The sequence below is a fragment of the Scyliorhinus torazame genome, chromosome 14, assembly GCF_047496885.1.
Source record: "Scyliorhinus torazame isolate Kashiwa2021f chromosome 14, sScyTor2.1, whole genome shotgun sequence".
NCBI classification, from domain to species: Eukaryota; Metazoa; Chordata; class Chondrichthyes; order Carcharhiniformes; family Scyliorhinidae; genus Scyliorhinus; species Scyliorhinus torazame.
The window spans coordinates 98763155-98782376 of record NC_092720.1 but is presented as its reverse complement, the minus strand read 5'-3'; the positions used below and the strand labels follow the sequence as shown (position 1 = coordinate 98782376).

At 50.9% G+C, this 19222-nt stretch overlaps 1 protein-coding gene across 1 annotated transcript in view; it reads right to left on the bottom strand.

Annotated features, from left to right (window-relative positions):
- The window catches only part of LOC140389907 (ephrin type-A receptor 4), a 163709-nt gene that overhangs the window by 5744 nt on the left and 138743 nt on the right, over positions 1–19222 (bottom strand). The window contains exons 15-17 of the mRNA XM_072474546.1: positions 18323–18519; positions 5413–5568; positions 2461–3310 (exon numbers count right to left, since the gene is read on the bottom strand). Coding sequence (XP_072330647.1) covers positions 3196–3310; positions 5413–5568; positions 18323–18519 — 468 coding nt within the window. The 3' untranslated portion in view covers positions 2461–3195. The remainder of the gene's footprint in view (positions 1–2460; positions 3311–5412; positions 5569–18322; positions 18520–19222) is intronic.

The following is a 19222-nucleotide window of genomic DNA, read 5'->3' as shown; positions in this document are numbered from 1 at the left end:
TAGCACTGCTGCCTCACGGCGCTGAGGTCCCAGGTGCAATCCCGGCTCTGGGTCACTGTCCATATGGAGTTTACACATTCTCCATTTGCGTGGGTTTCGTCCCCACAACCCAAAGATGTGCAGGGTAGGTGGATTGGCCACGCTAAATTGCCCCTTAATTGGAAAAAATAGATTGGGTACACAAAATTTATTTTAAAAAAAAAGAGATTTAAGAAGGCACTTTTGGAGCAGAAACATCCAATATTGGTGAAGGAACAAGACCATGCCTACGAACCATCAATGGGCAGAGACACTTAGGAAATGAACCAGTGTTTCCCTACATGGCTTTGGTTGCACGACAACTGGAGTGGAACAAGAGAAGTTTGCTGCAAGCAATAAGCCACAATGATTCCATCTCCCTGAATCCTTCAGTGGACCGAAAGGATTACAGGCTTGCATTGTTTTCAAGTCGCTGGGGAAAGCAAGTGTGACCAAAGAACTCTTGAACGTTTACGACGTTACATGCTAAATGCTACCTTTTGTAATCTGAAATTTGATTGAATGTGTGCCTGTATGTGTGGCCATGGCTGTATATACATTCAGGTGTCGAACGATAAACCTTTTCTTTCAACATTTGTGAGAATACCTATTATTTGTCTGATGCTGACAGAAACAGCCCTCAGGGGGCTCAAATATTTTTTTCCTTTTTACAAACGTGCTACCTTAGGTCAATCAAGAGGTAAAAAAGGAAGAACCATCTCTACCATCTCACCCCTGTCTGTCACAATATAAAAACGGAAAATGCTGGAAATGTTCAACAGGTCTTGCAACGTCTGTGGAGAGAGAAACAGAGTTTGTGGGTGGAATTTTCCAGCTCTTCACGCCGATGGGATCTTCCTTCCCTGCCGAGGTGACCCTCTGCAGCAGGCTCCCGAGCGGCAAAGGCTACGGGCCATCCAAAGTGGACATCGGCTGGCCCAGAAGATCCGGCTGTTCGGCAGCCGATGGCGGGGTGCTTCCAGCGCCGGGAAATATGTCGTGAGGCCTGGGGCGGCGAGTGGAAAATCCAGCCCCATGTTTCAGGTGCATGACCATTCATCAGAACTGGGAAACGTTAGAGATGTAACAGGTTTTAAGCAAGTCAGCTTAAAAACAGGCTTCAAACCTTGTCACATTTCTAACTTTTCTCAGTTCTGATGAAAAGACCTGAAACACGAAGGGCTGGTTTCTCCGCTGGCGGGATTCTCCGTTGTGCCAGCAGGGCACTCACACCCAGGGATTTCCCGACGGCATGGAGCTGCCCACAATGGGAAACACCATTGGCTGGCAGGAGGGACAGTGCGGTCGCGGGGCGGAGAAACCCACCCAAACTCTCTTTCTCTCTCCACAGATACTACCAAATCTGCCGAGTATTTCCAGCATTTTCTGTTTTTATTTCAGATTTCCAGCATCTGTAGAATTTTGTTTTTGCAGATGGGAATTGATTCTGTTATTACACAAGAAATCAAGTTTAATTTTGACAAGGCATTTAATTTGCGAAAGTGTAATGGGCTGAGCCAAGTGCCAGTGCATCAAATTGGAAATGATCACATATTCATTGGTGTGTTGTGGTTACTGGGAAGTTATTTACATAGCATTTAGTTCAGTCTGGTGCGATGCCTAGTTTCACCTGATGAGCTCACCTACTGTTATTAACAAGGTACAACACCCCATAAAGTAGAGAGCATACGCCTGGTGGGATGCAGCTGAATGAGTTCATAGTATGAAAATAGGCTCTTTTTCTAAATATCACTGTGGATATAAAATTGGCTCCAGAAATATGTTACAGCAATTGGCCAAGTCTTGAGCATGGATCTGAGAGTGTTGTTTATCCATCGAATCCCTACAGTGCAGAAGGAGGCTAATCGGCCTATCGAGTCTGCGTTGACCTGCAAGAGCGCGCTATGTAGGCCCCTATCCCCGTAACCCCACCTACCCTGCACATCTTTGGACACTGAGGGGCAATTTAGCATGGCCAATTTACCTCACCTGCAGATTGTGGGAGGAAACCGACGCAGACACAGGGAGAAAGTGCAAACTCCACACAGACAGCCACCCAAAGCTGGAATCGAATGTGGGTCCCTGGTGCTGCGAGGCAGCAGTGCTAACCACTGTGCTACCGTGCTTCCAGGGAAATATTTCAAATGATTTAATTATTTCCTCTGCCATATATCCTGTCATCATTTGTAAGCAGCTCAATTGTTTTTTTTTAAGAAATCGGCTGGCAATACTTAATGTCACTTGGTTGAGGTATAAACAAGGCTGCTGGGATCCTGGAGAACAACGTCCAGCATGAATCAAAACTTTCAGTGAAGAAGTTGATTTAATGGGAAGGGGGAATCTATGTTGTGACATTCTTCAAAGCAACCTACAAGATAATACTTATTACAAATGATAATACTTATGATCAGTCAATTGATGTTTGACCGAGTTTCATTTTACCTTGTCATCTTTTGTAGCTGGTTGCAGCAATTTCCCTTCAGGATTCAAAGGGATCGTAAATTGGTAGTTCCTTAGCAAAAACCTTGGGGTCTTCCTTTCCATAAATCTACCTAGACATTTCTTGATGGAAGGAATCTCCATGATGTTTGTGGAGGGAACCACAAAAGTTACATTGGATTAAAGTAATTATAGTTCAAACGGTAATCCACAAGCTGCCTGCTCATTTCAGCAAATGATTGGAGGAACATACTGGTAGTTTACAGCAACCTCCGTAGGATGCAGTCATTATGAAGGGCTTCAATGTTGATCAATTCATTGCTTAAATAAAGACTGTCTTGACTGGAATGCCTCGGAGAGCTTCTAATCAGTTTATACAAGTCCTTCATGAGGAAGCCCACAAAAGTAAAAGTAACCTTCGATCCAGTGATTGTTAAAAAACTGAAATCTGACCGTAATTATGAAATTATTCGATTGGCTCCTTCATAAGAGTTCATCCAAGAGATGCAGGAATTTGAAAACAAATATATGTGTGATCCAGTTTCCTCTTATTTAGACGAAGGTCTCTATATTTGCCCTACAGTGGTCATAAAGTTCAGCACTCTGTCCTCAAATCAGGCAAAATCGCTGACAAAATATCCTCATATCAAAGGGCCACAATGAAGTAAAAAAGTGCAGTTTATTCCTGTTAAAGTGCATGGATGAGGTAAAATAATTTCATTCAGTTTTTGCACTGGCTCAGACGGGAACCATTCTTCCCTGCATCTGTTGCATCTGGGCCCTCATTCCCTGGACACTGCTCAGGATCTTGCTCTGATGCACCATTGTTGTGATTCCAATTCGGGCCAAGTCACTGTGTTAACACATAATTGAAGACATAAGTCAGAACATCGAACATGTACAAATCATATGTACTGTTCATAAAATAGAGAAAGAAAACCTTGCTACCTCAAATGTACCCAAGCAAATCGACTCCAGGGTTCCATCATACCTTTTCCTTTAGCGCTTCAGTGATGACGATCTTTAACATTACCACCAGGAGTTTTCTACTGGCAGGCATTGTTGAGAATTGTGATAAACTTCAAGCAAACTTGGGGCTGGATTTCCAGCATGCCGTTCTCTGGTGGCAGGATTCTCTACTCGTGCCGCCTGTCAATGGGATTTCTGGGGAAACCCACTGGTGGTGGTGTGCTGCCGGCAGGAGCAGAGAATCCGAAGTTCCGGCCTTAATCTCACAGCGTTCATTAACCTCTAAGTTCTGGATTTTCTGCTCAATCATACTCAATAAGAAATTTCAGGTTATTTACTCAGCCCCTGCAGCCGATGTGTCTGAGGTAGTGAAGGCTGAAGACAATTCTCTTCACCTTACCTCAGCAAGCCTTCAGCTTGACAGGCCACTAATTGAATCTAGGCAAGGAGTGATAGGAGAATACCTTACACCAGTGGCACGATTTAACAGGACAGAAACAGAGTCCTGTTTTGGGAGCGTTTAGCAGTAGTTTCTCAGCGCCTGAAGTGCTGGGAACGACATTGCTATTGAATGGCACTTTGCCATTTTTATTGGCCTCAGTGGGGCATCATTCCTCCGGACCCCCCACTGCACCCAATCTGCCTCTTACAGGGTCCTCGTCCCCTTACCCCACCTCTTGAGGAAAAGGCACCCCTGGGCCTGGCAGTACCACACAAGTTCCCTGGCTGTGCCAGAGGGAGTGCAAGGGTACCATCCTGCCCAGGGAGTGCCCCCCCCCCCCTTCCAGGTACCGTTGCTAGATTCAGATTTGTGGAAACCGGTGCTAAACGACGCCATAGTGAAATCTCTCAGGCGAGGTTGTTAGTTCCCGGGCCCCAGGAAGGTCAGGTGTGCACATATTTAAATTAGCCTAATTGTTAAATCTCACACGAACCTCGCGAGATTCAATGGCCTCATCGCATAGATAACTGTATGATGGTTGCTGCAGAATTGAGATCAAGTTAGCATAAGTTAAGTGAAACCTTGAGTTAAGGGGTTGGCCTTGACTCAGTGGCAGTATCATTGCCTCTGTATAGGTTGAACACATAATTTAGGTTGACTCTTCAGTGCAGTACTGAGAGTGTAGCACTGCGGGAAGTATGGACTTTCAGATGCCAAACCATGTCTATTCTCACAGGTGTACATGAAATGCCCCATGGCAGCTGTCAAATAAGAGCAAGAGTAATCTTCATGTGTCTTGTGAAAATGCTTAACCCTCAAGCAACACCATCAAAAAAGATTAATTGGCAATTGATCTGATTACTGATTGTGGGACTGTGTTGTGCGCCTACAGTATAAGAGTTAGTGCACTTGAAGCACTTTGGAATGACCCAATGAGATGAAAAGAGCTATATAAATGCAATCTTTCTGAACAACCTGAGGGACATTAATGGCAGGAAATGGAGCTTTCCCATTTCTTAGAATCAAACACATCTAGAATAACTAGACAGAGAAATATGTTCTTCTGACTATCCAAAACTCTGAATAACACACCTACCAACCACCCTTATGATTTGTGAGTGAGATTGTCCATTAGCATCCAATCAGGAGAGGTTGTGCTCTTAACCTATACCATGAACTGAGTTAATGCTGCTCAGCCATCATTCCAGTATGATCTTTATAGGCAACATCCGAGAGCCTTTGCATTCTCTCAATCTGAACTAGATTCAAACCCACCCCACGCCCAAACGCTATGACATTGACCACACCACCACACATACTAAACTCTTATTTTCATGTGTACAACAGTTGGAGAGGGCTAAGTGAGCACTCTGAGTACAAAATAAAATATATGTGATTCTTCATAGGTGCGATATAAGTGGCGTAACATTTAGGTATAACCCACTTTCCAGAGTTTAGAATGTAACATTTTAAAAATTATTACAACTCTGATGGCAAATGCACCTGAAATTCATTCAGGTCTATGTAGAACATCTCGTACTTACTCTTGGTTCATGTGTACCACTGCCTCCAGGGAGGTGTATCCTGCTGCTGTGAAGTTGTCTTTGTATCTGTCCATCTTAATAACTTGAAGCCAATCACCAACAGATCCCAAAGCTGAGAAGTCAGGTGTGCCTGGGTCTAATAATGCAGTGGAGGGTCTGTATTTAAAAAAAAAAGAAATATCTTCAGCAAAATAAGTTGAGGTAAGTACATCATTTATCTATACTACAGTGGATATAAATGTTAAGCAGCTGTAGCAACAAATGAATATGCTACAGTGGTAGACTTACAGAACAAATTACTGGCTCATGCACTGGAAATTAATTTTCGACATGCCTTCAAAAGAGAGCTGGACTAAGTTCAGGTGGAATTACTCAGTTGCTATTTCTCTTCCTGTTCCTGGTGGTGCACAAGGCAGACTTTCACCTGTTCTCATAGAATTTTTTTTCCCCCTGGAGGAGGTCACTATAGGCTTCTAGCTTGAGGGTGCCACTCCGCATCAAGCATGGCTGACCAGGAGTCTCTCCTACTCTTACATAAGAACATAAGAACTAGGAGCAGGAGTAGGCCATCTGGCCCCTCGAGCCTGCTCCACCATTCAATGAGATCATGGCTGATCTTTTGTGGACTCAGCTCCACTTTCCGGCCCGAACACCATAACCCTTAATCCCTTTATTCTTCAAAAAACTATCGATCTTTATCTTAAAAACATTTAATGAAGGAGCCTCAACTGCTTCACTGGGCAAGGAATTCCATAGATTCACAACACTTATTTTGAGGCTATGCCCCCTAGTACTGCTTTCACCCGCCAGTGGAAACAACCTGCCCGCATCTATCCTATCTATTCCCTTCATAATCTTATATGTTTCTATAAGATCCCCTCTCATCCTTCTAAATTCCAACGAGTACAGTCCCAGTCTACTCAACCTCTCCTCGTAATCCAACCCCTTCAGCTCTGGGATTAACCTAGTGAATCTCCTCTGCACACCCTCCAGTGCCAGTACGTCCTTTCTCAAGTAACGAGACCAAAACTGAACACAATACTCCAGGTGTGGCCTCACTAACACCTTATACAATTGCAGCAGAACCTCCCTAGTCTTAAACTCCATCCCTCTAGCAATGAAGGACAAAATTCCATTTGCCTTCTTAATCACCTGTTGCACCTGTAAACCAACTTTTTGCGACTCATGCACTAGCACACCCAGGTCTCTCTGCACAGCAACATGTTTTAATATTTTATCATTTAAATAATAATCCCTTTTGCTGTTATTCCTACCAAAATGGATAACCTCACATTTGTCAACATTGTATTCCATCTGCCAGACACTAGCCCAATCACTTAGCCTATCCAAATCGCTCTGCAGACATCCAATATCCTCTGCACATTTTGCTTTACCACTTATCTTAGTGTCGTCTGCAAACCTGGACACATTGCCCTTGGTCCCCAACTCCAAATCATCTATGTAAATTGTGAACAGTTGTGGGCCCAACACTGATCCCTGAGGGACACCACTAGCTACTGATTGCCAACCAGAGAAACACCCATTAATCCCCACTCTTTGCTTTCTATTAATTAACCAATCCTCTATCCATGCTACTATTTTCCCCTTAATGCTATGCATCTTTATCTGATGCAGCAACCTTTTATGTGGCACCTTGTCAAAGGCTTTCTGGAAATCCAGATATACCACATCCATTGGCTCCCCGTTATCTACCGCACTGTTAATGTCCTCAAAAAATTCCACTAAATTAGTTAGGCACGACCTGCCCTTTATGAACCCATGCTGCGTCTGCCCAATGGGACAATTTCCATCCAGATGCCTCGCTATTTCTTCCTTGATGATAGATTCCAGCATCTTCCCTACTACCGAAGTTAAGCTCACTGGCCTATAATTACCCGCTTTCTGCCTACCTCCTTTTTTAAACAGTGGTGTCACGTTTGCTAATTTCCAATCCGCCGGGACCACCCCAGAGTCTAGTGAATTTTGGTAAATTATCACCAGTGCATTTGCAATTTCCCTAGCCATCTCTTTTAGCACTCTGGGATGCATTCCATCAGGTCCAGGAGACTTGTCTACCTTTAGCCCTATTAGTTTGCCCATCACTACCTCCTTGGTGATAACAATCCTCTCAAGGTCCTCACCTGTCATAGCCTCATTTCCATCAGTCACTGGCATGTTATTTGTGTCTTCCACTGTGAAGACCGACCCAAAAAACCTGTTCAGTTCCTCAGCCATTTCCTCATCTCCCATTATTAAATCTCCCTTCTCATCCTCTAAAGGACCAATATTTACCTTAGCCACTCTTTTTTGTTTTATGCATTTGTAGAAACAAATCCATCCTGTCCGCCATTGGTGTGTTGGAAGGATTCTGAAAGTTGATACTCAAACCTGTTTTGCCACGTATGAACGCACCTTTCTTGGCATTCAGGTCTTGGGGTGGGACTCAAACCCGGAACTTCGGACACAGATGCAAGCAGGTTACCCTCTGTGCCACAAGACCTACAAGAGTGCAAATGGTGGTCTTGATTTTTCGACCCCATTATGGTTGGTGGGTGCACAATTTTCATCACAACCCCATCAAGAGGTGGGTAGTCAATGACAAAAGCACAGTGAGCTGGATTCTCCGCTGCCCGCCGTGGTGCCAGGGTTTTTGATGCGGCAGAGAATCGAGCATCGGGCCAAAAATGGGACTGGCACCTTCCAATGCTCTGGCAGCGGCAGCGAGCTACACACCCTCCGCCAGCAGGAGCATGCAAATGGTTCATTGGAAACAATTTGCATTCGATTATGAGGCTGGAAGTCCGATCCACCATGCCAGTGATGCTATGGCCCTCTTGGGCAGACGTGGATTGGTGCAAGTATTTTCCAGCATTATCCAGCGATGGGTCAAGGCGGTAGGTGTATAAGATAGGGCCCCCAAAGTCCATTGGATTCCCCCCCCCCACACAATGCAAATCCTGCCCACCCCACTCCCAGATCTCCCCCTCATATCAGAGACCCCTCCACCCCCAACCAATCAGTCACCCCTGCCTGGAAGCTAAAGAGCAATCCAGGCAGCAACAGTGCAAAATCACTATTTCTTCACTTCAGACAGAAGTGTAGAAAGCAGTGGCTGTTGCGTCATAGAAAGCCAAAATACATCACAAGGCTTTAAACCCACTAAGATCCTTTGATCTGTGTGGTTTCGGTTCACTTTCAAAGAGAAATAGCTTTTAGCTGTAATTGACAGGGTGATAGCTTCCATGTGTCTGGATTGTTTATTGCCATTTTCCTTCATGCTTGAATGCATCTCAAGGATCCTGCAGTGAATTTAACCACAATGATCATAAACATTTAGCTATGATTGACAGGTCCTCACCACAGCAAAAATAGTTACGTGCTTTCTGCCTTGAAAAAGACAAAATGAAAGCACTTAACTCCTGGACGTTTATGTCACAAGTAAACATTGTGACCTCGGATTGAGGGTCCTGCGGGCGGAGGAGAGGTTCAGGTTATCCTCATGAGTGCGTGCTTAGGGGGTGAACCATAAGGGCGGCAAGGTAGTACAATGGTTAGCACTGTTGCATCACAGCGCCAGGGTCCCTGGTTGGATTCCCGGCTGGGTCACTGGCTGTGCGAAGTCTGCACGTTCTCGCCGTGTCTGCGTGGATTCCTCCAGGGGCTCTGGTTTCCTCCCACAAGTCCCAAACGACGTGCTTGTTAGGTGAATTGGTCTCTCTGAATTCTACCTCCGTGTACCCGAACAGGCGCCGGAGTGTGGCAACAGTAATGTCATTGCAGTGTTAATGCAACCACACTTGTGACAATAAAGATTATTATGTTATATATTAATTCTGTGGTGGTGGGGAGGATATCCCTACTTGTCAGCAGGTGGGGGATGGGGGGGTTGGAAGAATCCGCAGGACTGCAACATCGTCTTTCCTGCTCAAAATGGCAGCCTGCTGGTGGGATTCCGAATGGAATTTCCCAAGCTCCCGACCATGCATGAATTAGCATGGCAGGGCAGTACGGTGGCGCAGTGATTAGCACTGCTGTCTCACGGCACCGAGGACGCGGACCTGGCCCCGAGGCACTGTCCGTGTGGAGTTTGCTCATTCTCCCCGTGTCTGCGCGGGTCTCACCCCCACAACCCTAAGATGTGCAGGGTAGGCGGATTAGCTACACTATGGGCGCGATTCTCCCATGCCATGCCATATGGGAGAATCGACTTTCCCGCCATTTTTTCCCGCGGCGCCGGTCCAACGCCGGCAGGCGATTCTCCGAGGAGCGGAGAATCGGCGAGTTTGGCGCGGCACCGGTTGCGGGCTGCTGGCCGCGCCTCTGATTCTCCGGCCTTGATGGGCCAAGCAATCGCGCGGAAATTGCAGAGTCCCACCGGCGCCGTTCGCACCTGCTCGCAGCCGACGGGAACTCTGCGCGTAGGGTCGGGGGCGGCCTGTGGTACGGGGAAAAGCGCTCCTTCACCGGGGGGGGGGGGGGCCTCCGATGGGATCTGGCCCACAATCGGGGCCCACCGATCGGCAGGCCAGCCTCTCCAGCCCCGGCCCTATTTTATTATGCGGCCGGCCCCTGAACCCCCACGCCATGTTGCGTCGGGGCCGGCGCGCTAAGGAAGTCCCCTGCGCATGCGCGGGTTGGTGCGGCGCCCATTTGGCGCCGGGAAGGAAGGCTGGAGCGCCCTGAACTGCTCCAGCGCCGTGCTGGCCCCCTGTGGGGGACAGAATCGGTTGTGCTCACGCCCGTTTCGCGCCATCGTGAAATGCGACGGCGCAAACACTCTGTCTCCATTTTGGAGAATCGCGCATTATATTGACCATTAATGGAAAAAAAAAGAATTGAGTACTTTAAATTAAAAAATAAATAAATTAGCATGGTAAGGGAGAGTGAATTGCTCTTGGCCAGCACTCCGACAGAGCTGTAGGGCTTGCACCAATCCATGCCCGCCCAAGAGGGCCATGTTATGTTCTTTGTTTTTAGTTCTTTCAGGATGATGAAGGTTGTAGTGTTAACAAAGAACAGCAAGCAGTGTTTAACAAATAAAGCTAATTGATTACACTATATTGAATTAGAATCGAACATATTACTAAGTAATTAGTTAAGTAAAGATTACACTACACATCTACACTATTAACTAGAGTATTAGTTCAACTATCTCACAACAACTCTGTCTTGCTTCTCTTGTTCTCTCCTGTCTCTCATCCTTCTCCCAGAAATCAAGGAGGCGTATGATATCTATGTGGTTGCTCTAAAGCACCATATAGTGACTAGAGTAGTAACATTACATTACCACTTTATGTGCTTTACAATATCCACATATTGTGGATATTGTTTGCAGCATAGGCATGGTGAATCGGGCTTCCAGCCAGCGATTCTACTTCAGCAGGATAACCTAGTCTCCCAAACAAAGAATCCTGCCCAACCTGTCTAATTCCTAGAAATTAACCTGCTCCCGTGCCATTTTCATGCAAGTGGGTTGATGGCAGTGCGGTTGGTTATTGACTTACCAAGAGCAATTACAGGATTCCAATTAGGATTTCCCAGATGGCCTCAGGTTCTCTGGTGGGGGCCAGTTTAACTGCTTGGGGGCAGTCTTCAGACAGGAGATGTTGCAGCTGCCAGTGCTTGAGGCAGTCTGAGACACCCTCCCTGCCTGTTTTGATTGTTCAGCAACTGCAGACTGCCTGTAGAAGCCTCCCCTCCTAACCACCTCCCTTCCACTCCCACCCACAATGTTGGACTAGATCTTAAAACTAGATACAAAATACCACTCTATTGTTTACATTTTTACAAGTTGCAGAGAGGGCCCCTCCATTTTAAGGCCTCCCCTCTCTCCATTGCAGCCCGCTGCTGCTGCTTTGAAGTTGGGAGGCCTATGATTGGCCCTCCAGCTTCGAGAGCCCATCTGAGCCCAACCCCCCCCCCCCCCCCCCCCACTCGCACCCCCGGCCATTAATTGGCTGCCCTGGGAAAATCCCATTGAGTGATAGTTCATCATGCGGCTTTTTTCATCCATGCTTTAGCCTGACGACAGAGCTCATTCTGTTGATGAACTCCTGGAATTTTGATCAGTGAAGGGGGTTGGCGAGGAATTTTCTTGATTTTCTTTTCTCGCTAAATTGGCCATTGTTTTGTTTTAACCATTTCTTCCCATTTCCAGGAGATTGCAAATCATTATGCTTAACGCATGATGATCGCGGGAGGTGGATCAGCCGGTCTTTTATCATCCATCACTCTTGTAAACTATTGCCAGTCTTATATTCCTGGTTATTTGCCATGTCATTTTCTGTGAATTGGGCTACACCCTTGTTCCTGAATCATTGTATACTTCTTGCTGATATTGTTATCAATGATTTGAATATCAAAACAAATAGCGAAAAGCACTCCATAATTTTATAACAGTGCATTTTCTATGATAAATATTAACAGACACCTACTACCAGTTGTTAATGACAAAGAATCAGGTCAGAAAACAAAAGGTTGGCACAAGGCATATAGGTATAGATAATGAAGATAGGAACTGGCAATAGGCAATTAAGAGTTAATTTTCCTAAAAGGCCCCAATATTTTCTCTATATACCTCAGGAAGGTCTTTGGGATTGAGATTCAACTCTTGTGAGGGAGTAAAACTCCTGTAAAACAGATGTCGGCGCCCATTAGAGTTCCTGCCCATTTGCCTTTTCATTGAATTTGGTGGAATCAAGCAGAGGTTATAACAGGTGACCGACCTGTCAGCTATCATTCGTTTTGCGCCTCTGCTGAAATTGAACTTTAGCTTTTTGATTTTAGATTCCACCTCAAGAATGCAAGAAGCAGAAGCAGTAGTAAACCTTGAGCCCGTTGCACCATTCAGTACAGCTCCATTTTCCCACATGCCCGCTAGTTCCCTTGATTCTCTGAGAGATCAGGGGCGGGATTCTCCGCAATCGGCGCGATGTCCGCCGACCGGCGCCAAAATCGGCGCGAATCAGTCCGGCATTGCGCCTCCCAAAGGTGCGGAATTCTCCGCACCTTGAGGGGCCGAGCCGTCACCTTGAGAGGCTAGGCCCGCGCAGGGCTGATTTCCGCCCCGCCAGCTGGTGGGAAAGGCCTTTGGTGCCCCGCCAGCTGGCGCGGAAATGACTTTGCCGTGCGGCGCATGCGCGGGAGCGTCAGCGGCCGCTCACGGCATCCCCGCGCATGCGCAGTGGGGGGGGTCTCTTCCGCCTCCGCCATAGTGGAGACCATGGCGAAGGCGGAAGGAAAAGAGTGCCCCCACGGCACAGGCCCGCCCGCGGATCGGCAAGCCCCGATCGCGGGCCAGGCCACCGTGGGGGCAACCCCCAGGGTCAGATGGCCCCGCGCCCCCCCCACCCCCCCAGGACCCCGGAGCCCGCCCGTGCCGCCTTGTCCCGCCGGTAAGAGAGGTGGTTTGATTCTCGCCGGCGAGACAGGCATTCCAGCAGCGGGACTTCGGCCCATCGCGGGCCAGAGAATCGCCGGGGGGGGGGGGGGGAGGGGGCCCGCCAACCGGCGCACCGCGATTCTCACCGCCGCCGAATATCCGGTGCCGGAGAATTCGGCAACCGGCAGAGGCGGGATTCACGCCAGCCCCCGGCGATTCTCCGACCCGGCAGGGGGGTCGGAGAATCCCGCCCCAGAAACATGCCTACCTCAGCCGTACATATATGCAAAAATTGAGCATCCATAACCCTGAGGTAGAAGAGTTCCCACGATTTGCAACCCTCTGAGAGAAGAAATGTCTCCGTGCCTCAGCCCCAAATGATGGGCGCATATCGGTGACTGTGCAGCCGTTTTCTAGATTCCCCAGCAAAGATGGGTTTCCTTCGGGTGCTCCTGTTTCCTCCCACAGTCCCAGGATGTGCAGGTTAGGTGGATTGGTCATGATAAATTGCCCCTTGGTGTACAGGGATATGCAGGTTAGGTTACAGGGCTAGGTTGGGGGAGTGGACCCTGGGTGGAGTGCTCTTTTGCAGGCTTGTTGCAGACTCGATGGGCCAAAGGCCCTCCTTCTGCATTGTGGGGATTCTATGACAGACAATGGGTGCAATTCTCCAGAAACATTTCCAAGTATGGTAGCGAACGGAAACTGCCGTGAGCTTCCCGGTGCTCGGCCCAGCGAGGCCGGCAACGCAATTCAATGTTAATTGGTCTACTTAACGAGGCCTCACAAACTGCTCATCGCAAATGAAGGCTCGGCAGCTGATTCCCAGCTCCAATTAATGCCGCTGATGTGACCGGCCCTAAGGTTCAGGACCTGGGGCGTCATTCTCCGACCCCCCAGAGGGTCGGAGAATGGCCGTTGGCCGCCGTGAATCCCGCCCCCGCCGGTTGCCGAAGTCTCCGAAGGGAGAAAAGTCGGCGGGGCGTTAATGTCGCCGCTGCCGCGGAGAATGTCACGGGTCTGCGCAAGGCAGCCGATTTTCAGCCTGCCGATATTCTCCCTTCCGGATGGCCCAAAGTCCCGTCGACGTGATGACCGTTCACGTCGACGTAAATTAAACCTCCTTTTCATCGGCGTGACCCGGTGTTCCAGGCTCACGCCGACCAGCGTGGAGGTAAGTGACGGCCTGGGGGGTTGGCAGTGGGCAGGCAATGGCGTGGCCGCAGTCTGAATGCGTGAGGAGAGGAGTGTCTCGGGTTGTGTGTGTGCGGCGGGGGGGGGGGGGGGGGGGGTGAGAGTAGGCTGGGCTCCGGGGGAGTGCCGGGAGGGGGTCCGTGCCGGGGAGGTGGATGGGGGGGTCTGTGCCGGGGTGGAGGTTGGGGGGTGGGGGGGGGGGGGGGGGTGGGGTCGTGCCGGGGTGGAGGTTGGGGGGGGTCCGTGCCGGGGTGGAGGTTGGGGGGGGTCCGTCCGTGCTGGGGTGGAGGTTGGGGGGGGGGGGTCCGTGCCGGGGTGAGGTTGGGGGGGGGTCCGTGCTGGGGTGGAGGTTGGGGGGGGGGGGGGGTCCGTGCTGGGGTGGAGGCGGGGGGGGGGGGCTCCGTGCCGGGGTGGAGGTTTGGGGGGGGGGGCCGTGCCGGGGTGGAGGTTGGGGGGTTCCGTGCCGGGGTGGAGGATGGGGGGGTCCGTGCCGGGGTGGAGGTTGGGGGGGGGTTCGTGCTGGGGTGGAGGTTGGGGGGGGGTCCGTGCTTGGGTGGAGGTTGGGGGGGGTCCGTGCCGGGGTGGAGGTTGGGGGGGGTCCGTGCCGGGGTGGAGGTTGGGGGGGGGGTCCGTGCCGGGGTGGAGGTTGGGGGGGGTCCGTGCCGGGGTGGAGGTTGCGGGGGGGGGTCCGTGCCGGGGTGGAGGTTGGGGAGGGTCCGTGTTGGGGTGGAGGTTGGGGGGGGTCCGTGCTGGGGTGGAGGTTGGGGGGGGGGGTCCGTGCTGGGGTGGAGGTTGGGGGGGGAGGGGGTCCGTGCCGGGGTGGAGGTTGGGGGGGGGGGTCCGAGCCGGCGTGGAGGTTGGGGGGGGTCCGTGCTGGGGTGGAGGTTGGGGGGGGTCCGTGCTGGGGTGGAGGTTGGGTGGGGGGGGGGGGGGGGTCCGTGCCGGGGTGAGGTTGGGGGGGGGTCCGTGCCGGGGTGAGGTTGGGGGTGGGGTCCGTGCTGGGGTGGAGTTTGGGGGGGTGTCCGTGCCGTGCCGGGGTGGAGGTTGGGGGGGGTCCGTGCCGTGCCGGGTTGGAGGTTGGGGGGGGGTCCGTGCTGGGGTGGAGGTTCGGGGGGCGGTGTCCGTGCCGGGGTGGAGGTTGGGGGGGGGGGTCCGTGCCGGGGTGGAGGTTGGGGGGGGGGTCCGTGCCGGGGTGGAGGTTGTGGGGGGGTCCGTGCCGGGGCGGAGGTTGGGGGGCGGGTCCGTGCCGGGGTGGAGGTTGGGGGGGGTCCGTGTTGGGGTGAGGTTGGGGGGGTCCGTGCTGGGGTGGAGTTTGGGGGGGGGTCCGTGCCGTGCCGGGGTGGAGGTTGGGGGGGGTCCGTGCTGGGGTGGAGGTTGGGGGGGGGGGGGGTGTCCGTGCCGGGGTGGAGGTTGGGGGGGGTCCGTGCTGGGGTGGAGGTTGGGGGGGGGGGTCCGTGCCGGGGTGGAGGTTGGGGTTGGTCCGTGCCGCGCCGGGGTGGAGGTTGGGGGGGGGGGGGGTCCGTGCCCTGCCGTGCCGGGGTGGAGGTTGCCGGGGGGGTCCGTGCCGTGCCGGGGTGGAGGTTGGGGGGTGGTCCGTGCCGAGGAGGGGGATGGGAGGGCAAGTGAGTTGGTCCACCTGGCCAGGTGCCAGCCTCCAACAGTTGGACCCATGCGGTCCATGCCACCTGGCTGGGGGGAGGAGGGGACATGGGCAATGTTGACATGTCGCCGTTCCCCTCCCCCCCACCAGGCCGTCATGTTTTCTGAAGGTGGACTCCTGTGATTCCTGCCCTCTGACACTGGACCCCTTTGGCGGCCGTTTCCTGGGGCGTCCTGGCCTAGATGGGCCAGGCTGCGGCCCAGGGCGACTGGGATGGCAAGCTGCCAGCCTGTCCTGCCCGATGCACCTGGGACGGAAGGGGGGGTGTCCGAGGTGTCGCGGTGTACCGGGACCTCCCCTACAGAGGGAGCTGGGACGGACCACACCACCTACTCCTCCCTCGGGGTGCCCGATGGCCCCCAGGCCTCTACATGGGTGGGGGATGCGAACGGACTGGCCATCCGACGCCCCCCCGACATCTGGCGCTGCCAGTCTGGAGGCCCGTGCTGGTATCGACAGGGGTCTGCAGGTTTGCAGCCATGGAGCCCAGGGGGTTGGCAAACCCTGTCTGTGACAGTGCGACGCCGGCTCGCACATGGCCACTGGCGCCGATGCCCTCAGCGATGGCCTGCAGAGACTGGGCCATGGCCTGCTGAGACTGGGCCATGGCCTGCAGAGACTGGGCCATGGCATGCTGAGACTGGGCTATGGCCTGCTGAGACTGGGCCATGGCCTGCAGAGACTGGGCCATGGCCTGCTGAGACTGGGCTATGGCATTGACCGCCTCTGCCATCTGGCGCTGGCACTGGCTCATGGCCTCCTGTGAGAGGGCAGCCATTTCCTGGGCCACAGACGCCGCCTGCACGTTTCATGCCCTTTTAAAACATATTCTGCTTTTCCATTTTTTCTCCCAAAAACCAAACTCCAGAAATTGTAAAGTCCGGGGTGATCCTCAGTTCTCCAGGGGGCTAGCAGAGCCCCATGGACATATTGGCCGTGATTCTTCATGCCTGCGCCGTGTCGGAGAATCACCGAGGGCGTGGGAAATTCACGCCACGCCGCTCCGAGCCGCCAATTCTCTGGAGAATCGGCGACAATCGCACCTGCATGCCTGCGGCGCTGCTGAAATAGGCCCCCACGGCGATTCTCTGCGGGCGACCGGCCGAACTCCCGCCGGAGTGGTTTACGTCTGGTACCACCCGGCGGGAGCTCGGACCAGCAGATGCGGTGGTAGTCCTGGTGGGGGACGGGGGGCATCTGACTCGGTGGCGGGGGGGCCACAGCAGTTGCCAGGAACGTGATCGGGTGCCATCAATTGGCGGGCCATCATGATCTGGGGGGGGGGAACTACCTTCCTCTGCGTGGGCCCGCTGTGTGGCTCCGCCATGTCGGCGGCGCCCGCGCCGAAATGGGCCGCCATGTGCATGCACGGCCTGGCGGTGTAGACAGCAGGGCCTCCCCGGCAGCCAGAGCTGCGGGACGCACGCCGGGGCCCTGCTAGCCCCCTGGAAAATGGGTAATCACCCCGGACTTTCGAGGAAGAAATCCGGAGTAATTCTCGTCCGTTTTCCAGCGGGTGTGGGGAATCACGGCCATTATATTGAGTGGTTTCATAAAATTTGTGCTTCGCTTAAACTCTGTGATTTTCACGAATTACACCAGATTTTAGCAAACACAATTATGACTTTTATATCATTTAACAAAATTATCATTATAATATCCATTCAATCCACAATCACAACAGGAGCCGATCCATATACTCCCAACTGTTGTGATGCTCTAAGTGGTTACGTTGAAAGAAAGTACATAAATTTACCCAGGCTTCTGTTGATGCTATTCTATCATGTTTAGTGTCTGGAAGCAAAAGTGCGGGAATTCTAAGCTGAAAGTTGATTCAGTCGAATAACGTACTGCAATATTAAATATTTATTATCTGTGCTCTGAATTGGGGTTTAGGGCAGGCTTACGAGTTTAAGTATTTGACTGGATAACTTCTTCTTTCTTTCTGAATAATCAACTTGCATCATGTGGATGCATGATGGGCCCCTGCCCTGCCACAATTAAATCAGTCTGAAGGAAGATGTGCAACTAATAGCCCCAAGGTGATTGTTACCTGTTCAAATTACGTAAAGGTCAATAATGGCCTCAGTAAGCCAGCAATATGTAACTGCTACCCAACATGACAGCATCAGCAAGAACAGTCCGCCCAGTGACTCACTGTGCATTCATGTACAGTAAGGGACATCCATTAAAATCCAAATTGATAATTACTTCAGTCATTCATTGGATGTGAGGCACATTGAAGTGATAATACCCATTGAAACATTAATACAAGACAAACAACTGTTCCTGTACTAACTACATGCTGATTTTGTTAAATTACTGTTTCAATTCCAGATAAAGAAAATTATCAATTTTCTTTCATTCATTTGTGAATGAAGGAATTAAGAGTATTTGAAGGATTGAGAGGATTAAGAGAGGGGGAATGGTTGAGCTTGCAACAGCTTAGTGCTGGAGGTATTAAAATTACTGGCAATCTTATGAGTCCCGTGACTCAACATATGGATTCTTTTAGAAGTAGTTTTAATTTTAAAAATGACCGGTACACAATGGGAATATCCATGTACACTGTGAAATAATAATATACGATTTGCAGAGAGGAATTTAAAATCTACTTTTATACTGAGTTATGGCAACAACATGACAACATTGTCCAAAGTATTTTAAACACTCACCTTGTGCTCTCACTCACTGCTGTTCTTTTCAGACTGCTTGGGTTTCGAATCAGTTTGTCCAGCATATTTACAATCTGCGCAAATTTGGGTCTGTCATTGCGCTCTTTTTGCCAGCAGTCCAGCATTAACTGGTGGAGGGAGACTGGGCAGTCCATGGGAGGAGGTAATCGATAACCTTCCTCAATCGCTTTAATCACCTGCAATAAGGTGCATAATTGTGATCCATCTATCCCACATTACAATCACAGTCTTGGATTTGAACTCAGACGAATTTCATGTGAACACCATTTTTCAGTTGCAAAATCACCTACTTCCAGGTCAAAGTGAGGGGGGCATGGAGGCACAGTGGTTAACATTGTTAGCCTCATGGCGCCAGGGACCCGGGTTCGATTCTGACCTCGGGTGACTGACTGTATGGAATTTGCACATTCTCCCTGTGTGGGTTTCCTCTGGGTGCTCCGGTTTCCTCACAAAGTTGTGTGGGTTGGGTGGATTGGCCATGCTAAATCGCCCCTAAGTGCACAAGGGTTGGGTGGGGTAACGAGTCTAGGTAGGGTGGCCTTTTGAAGAGTCAGTGCAGACTCGATGGGCCAAATGGCCTCCTTCAGCAGGGATTCTATGATTCTTGTTCTAGGATTTCTCCCATTATTCCTACTTTCCTGAAAGCAATGACTTATAATGCAATATCTCATCCTAAGCACTAATGGATCAGTGACTATGTCTCACCCAAGTACATGGAAAATAGACCAGCCCTACAAACAGTGTGTTCCAATGAGGGGGAAATTAAGACATTACAGCCAAGCCTGAACCTGCCCTTTGATATACCCAGGCATGCACTTTTGGATAAGAGCACCGAGGCAGCAATCAGGAGGAGGAACAACCATAACAACTAGCATTTAT